Here is a 6000-nt window from a genome sequence, read left to right as displayed (position 1 = left end):
CTAAATGTTTAAGTTCTTCAAGCATCATGCCATGATGCCACTCTATAATAAATATTTGGTGCCCAATGATTAAGCAGCTGCATAATAGACATTGAAAATTCTCATCCTTCTCTTCGAAAAAGTACTATGACTCCCCTTCTATTTTAAGGCTTGTGGTCATAGATCACTTGAGTGCCTATTGTTCCACTGTGTTTGTCCCTCTGCAACAGCCATTTCCTTTGTACCACAAGCAAACAGTGAGGGATAAACAGTACTGCCACTATGATTCTGCCAAACTGAAGAAAGTCATGCCTACTGGAAAATGGTGCACCACATGCTGGAAGGAACAGTGTTGCATCACACTTCTGAATGAAATGTCATGCTGCACTGAGCAGTTCTGAAAAGGACAAAATAAAGCTGCGATGAACCTTGAAAAGCAGATATGTACCGAGTAATGGTGAGACGGGCTGAGTAATGGAATGAATGCGTGCAGTACACGGAGCACATGTGAAGTTTCGTAAGGCTTGGCTGACTCTGGTCTAAGGTATGAGAATTTGAACAAATGACACTGCACAATTCATGAAAAACACTGACTAAGTTATACATGTTTTTCAATAATAAATTCATAATAGCACAACAAGACATATTGCAACATATTTGGGAGAGCATATCAGAATTGTGTCAGAGGCACATTCTGCAAACTGTACAGCAGTAAAATGTGTACTTTCACCAATTATTACTGTAAATGTCTGTTTCATGCACTTATATTCTAATAAAGAATCAGAAGGTGTACATTTTATTGATGAAATCAACTGCAATTCTTTCTTGATCTTTCAGCATTCTGCATCTTTCCTCTGATTGTGGTAAGAAAAAGAAAGTACTTTTATACTTCATACTTTCAAAGTTACAAGAGGCTCCTACAATGACACCAACACAATGGAAGAACACAGTATAGATAACTGTGACCTAGGATGTTGTCTGCTTAGTGTCAGATGAGAACAGAAATGAAAATCAGATAGATTGACACACCATGCTAGTCCGTAGCACCCCAAGGCAACAACTGGAAAATTGAATTTATATTTTGGTTAATCACCTTCACCAGCACATTATAATCCTGTTCTGTAAGGCATAAAAAATAATTTGTAATTTAATCTGGGATTGTGATGGGTAAAATACCAAATAAAAATTGTAAATCAAACTTTTAATTTACTGAGCCAATCAGATAGTGGTATATTTATTTCAGTTTATGTACAGTGTGTTGTCATTTATATGGTCTTCTGTAACCATTATAAAATATAAAACTGTGGTTTGTCTGTACAATACAACATCAACATCATCATGTACATATGTATAAAATGTGCATTCTGAAGAACACACTAATAAATATTTTCAACCAATATTTAAGTGCAAGTAAATTTCATACAATGATTCAAAACAAAGCAAATGCAGAAAAATTGTAGAAACTGGAGATTATATTTTTTTTTTTCACCAGCCCTATCTTCACATATTACTCTCTGGCATTCCTGCTATATACAATGCTTTATACTGTACAATCACAATACTGTTTCATAGCAAGCATCAGCAAAGCTAATCTGGTGGTGAGCAGTTTCCCTCACTCATGATGCAGCATAAGTGCATGTTGCATATCACACCGTAATAAATATCTATATATCAGTTCAGCATCACCAGCAGCAGATATATGCAGTTCAATAAACGAAAAAAAATAAAAGTATAAAATAAATGCAAAGAAATGTGGAAGTCTGAAGTTCCATTTCTGACCTTTCCACAATTTCTATTATATGTATACTGATTGTGTAACAATTACACTATAAAGCACCTATTTAATTCTAACTGTAGCAGCAATTACGAAGATAAAACTGTTGATCACTGACTTTTATAAATGTAATAGAGTAATAGCTGTAAAGTTGATGGAAAAATGGTTTCTTTGAAGCAAAGTTGTAGAACAACAAGCTTTTCAAATAGTTACAAAATCACAGATAATGAATAAGGTTTAATAAAACGGTATCAACAGTAACTGTACTCAATATAGAGGAGGCTCAGTCAAAAAACTGCAGTCTATTGCAGAAAAATTAATAATCTCAGAAAATGGACAATATGGATCACAGCTGCTTCATGCACCATATGATCAAGTAGCATGCATTCTGGGATACATTCCGTTCTCTTTACTTTAAATTCGTTTTCTCAAGAGGGTGACTCCTTTTTTAAGAGCTGGTCAATCTGAAACAAAAAACTCATTTTTACTTTCTAATTAAATTTATAACAAAACAATAGTGTAGACAAATCTGAATATAACTTAGATCCTCTTACTTTTATTTTTCCATGGTAAGTTCAGATATATATATTTTAAAAAAGTGTCACTATGTATCTATTGTTCAGTTCCAGAATTGTAATAGTTTAACAATGCAAACATTTTATTTCACAGGCACAAGGGAGTGGTTCACAGAAACAAAGTTAATAGTAGTGAAACACATGCTTAGTGGGATATTTTTTCTTCACATTATCACAATGTGTTGTTAATTTATTTTAATTTTTATTCAGATGGAAAAGGAGAAACACTGTTGACTGAGCAGATAACTGTATTGAGGTCAGTCATCCAAAGTGTGTGCAAAATGTGAAATCATCAACCCGAAAATGTATATCCTATAAATCATACAAGAAAAACCTAAAAATCACATGACAACCAACCCTTACTGCACTTTTTGTAACTATTACAAATCTGAGATTTTATTAATGATAAATGATGCTGTTGGTAATGTCAACTATGATGGCATTATATTGCACTATTTCCTGTCAAGAAGTGTACTGATCTGGAAAACAAAATCAATCATGTAATTATAAGTTGTATAGCTGTACAATAAACTGATATAGTTCTGCATAAGTACAGATCCTTTGTTTAGTAGCCCAGTCAGACATGGATGTAGAAATTACACCGTCACGCTCTGTAATTGCTGTGACATCCACCAGCAGGAAATCTGTGGGCCACCTGGCATGAGGTTAGTGTACACACAAAAGTGAGTCAGCCACCTGGGCCAATAAATGGCTGGCTGCATCCTGTTGTAAGCCACTTCAGTATTTACATGTGCCTACGTCCTGCAGTGGTATTGGTGCCCTTCATAATGAAGAGTCGGGCCTCAGAACTGCATTTGTTTTGCTCTTTGGACTTTGCTTATAGCTGCTGCTACTGACTCGTGATAGGTTTTCTTCTCATGATCTGCCAGCCTTATCTTGTAATGAAGGTGTTTCCAGGTTTTGTGATACTACATTTATGTCACGTGTTTGCACTGTGATTTATATAGACATAAATATTGAATGCTATTACAAAATGTTGTATAACAAAATGAAACCAATTTCCTTCCATCACTGTTTGCTAACAGTGATATGAAAGTATTCAAGGAAATCTTTATCATGATTAACAACAGGAACTACTACTCTTATTATGAGTATGTTATAAGGAATATATTTTCTTCAACTCTTTTTCCTGAATCTGTTCCACCATAACCATTGGCCCTTGTCATAGTACACATATCTATACACTAAGGTGACAAAAGTCATGGGATGGCGACATGCACACTTACAGATGGTGGTAGTATTGAGTACACAAGGTGTAAAAGTGCAGTGCATTGGTGGGGCTGTAATTTGTACTCAGGTGATCCATGTGGAAAGGTTTCCAACAGAATTATGGCCGCAAGGCGGGAATTAACATACTTTGAATGCGAAATGGCCGTTGGTGCTAGATACACAGGACATTCTGTTTCAGAAATTGATAGGGAATTCAATAATCTGAGATCCACAGTGTCAAGATATTGCTGAGAACACCAAATTTCAGGCACTATCTTTCACCATGGACAACATAGTGGCCAATGCCCTTTGCTTAGACTGATAGCAGCAACATTTTTGTACAGTTATCAGAGCGAACAGACAAGCAACACTGTGTGAAATAACCACAGAAATCAAGTTGGGGCATATGACAAATGTATTCCTCAGGACAGTGTGGAAAAAGTTTACATTAATAGGCTATAGCAACACATGATCAATACAAGTGCCTTTGCTAACAGTATGACATCGCCTGCAGTGCCTCTCCTGACCTTGTGACCAAATCAGTTGGACCCTAATTGACTGGAAAATTGTGGCCTGGTCAGATTAGTACCAATTTCAGTTGGTAAGACATGATCAAAGTGTTCAAGTGTGGTGCAGACCAAATAAGGCCATGGAACCATGCTGTCAACAAGGCATTGTGTAAGCTGGTGGTAGCTCCAAAATGGTGTGGATGGTGTTTACATGGAATGGACTGGGTCCTCTGGCCCAAGTGAATCAATCATTAACTGGAAATGATTATGTATGGCTACCTGGAGGCCACTTTCAGCCATTCATGGACTTCATATTCCCAAACAAGGATGTGCCATGTCACAAGGCCACAACTGATAACAATTGGTTTGAAGAATATTTAGAACAATTTAAGTAAATGATTTGGCCACCCAGATTGCCTGACATGAATCCTATTGAACATTTATGGGACATAATCGCGTGGGGTGCACAAAATTCTGGACCAGCAACACTTCCACAATTATGGATGGCTACAGAGGCAGCATGGCACAATATTTGTGCAGGGGACTTCCAAAGACTTGTTAAGATCTTGCCAGGTCAAGTTGCTCTACTATTCTGGCCAAAAGGAGGTCCAACACAATGTTAGGAAGTATCCCATGACTTCCGTCACTTCTGTGCAAATCCACATATGTGGCCAAGAACTTCAAATTTGGTGGACTACCACCCAGTCCTCAAGAGAGTGCAGATACAGTTCACTGTGCAAGAGGTGTGATGGCACTAGCCATCTGGAACTATCACTGTCACCTGACAATTTAGTATGGATAAATAACGTCAGACTCTGGGACTATGAAATTGGGCATGCAAGAAACGAATCAAAAATGAAAAAAAGAAAACTTATGAACTATTAACAATACCGTAGTGTGAATAGCATCAGGTTGAGGATCAGGAGAAAACTAATACTCATTCAACAACCAATTCCACTTTCAAAACTGGAAGACCTCCGCATGGGATCACTAGACAGTGAATCCCTTGCTGATGTCTTCTTAAGTTCTGCTGAAAATAATATTTTTGAGTGGTATCTAAGTAATGTAGAGTAATATACTGGCATTACTATTACATAGATTTATCATTTGTCTTATAGATGAAACACCCAATCAGATGCAACAATTTATAAAAATCCTCTCGCTATTGAAATAAAAAAAAATAAAAAAAAAAAAAAAAAAGTAAAATTTTCTACATCTCATAATTCACAAAAAACCAACACATGTCAATTCCCCACATTCAGGATATGACCACCATCAGCCCAGCCACTCATAAAATAGCACACACATGCAATGCTGATTTCAAAATGCAACTCAATGAAAACAAGTATAACAGAGAGCAACAGAAAGACAGACAAACAAATAAGCTATTTTTGAACAACAAGAACCTGATAAGTTTTAATGAGGGAGTTTGTAATAATTAAAATATGTGACATGAATACCCACATCTTTTGATTGCATTGACATAGAAGCTTCAATTTCTTACACTGCCAAGGGACAATAGATCTTAAAATGTGACAATTTCTAGATGATATGTCTACCAGTTCCTGAGAAAAAGGGGTCTTAACATGACAGAACACACACATAAAAGATTATATCAGGGAAGCTTTCAGAGCCAGTGGCTCCTCCTCCAGACAAAAGGGTTGAAGGGGAAGGAAGAGAGGTGAAGGAAAAGGGCTGGAGAGGTGTAGGAAAAGGGTAGATTTCGGGGAGACTTACCAGATGGGATGAGAAGGAAAGCTTGCCTATACAATCTTTTATGTGCGTGTTCTGCCGCCGCTTGGTGAGTAGATTTTTTTTATCTATCCAATTATCTTATTTTGTCAAAAAAGACAAAAAAGTTTTTTTTTCTAGTGTAATATAATTACAAATTCAACATTTTTTCCCTTCACTTGTACAGTGAAACCTTGCTTCT

The 6000-nt window shown here is 36.5% G+C and overlaps 1 protein-coding gene across 3 annotated transcripts in view; it reads right to left on the bottom strand.

The window, feature by feature from the left end:
- Positions 1 to 1197: 1197 nt before the first annotated feature.
- The window catches only part of LOC126175739 (TATA element modulatory factor), a 173250-nt gene continuing 168447 nt past the window's right edge, over positions 1198 to 6000 (bottom strand). For all 3 annotated transcript variants that reach the window (XM_049922689.1, XM_049922691.1, XM_049922690.1), the window contains exon 20: positions 1198 to 2217. In XM_049922689.1, the coding sequence (XP_049778646.1) occupies positions 2182 to 2217 (36 nt within the window). In that variant the 3' untranslated portion in view covers positions 1198 to 2181. The remainder of the gene's footprint in view (positions 2218 to 6000) is intronic.

The sequence above is a fragment of the Schistocerca cancellata genome, chromosome 3, assembly GCF_023864275.1.
Source record: "Schistocerca cancellata isolate TAMUIC-IGC-003103 chromosome 3, iqSchCanc2.1, whole genome shotgun sequence".
In the NCBI taxonomy this organism is placed as follows: domain Eukaryota; kingdom Metazoa; phylum Arthropoda; class Insecta; order Orthoptera; family Acrididae; genus Schistocerca; species Schistocerca cancellata.
Note: the sequence above shows the minus strand (reverse complement) of the source record. Positions and strands in the feature narration are given on the sequence as shown.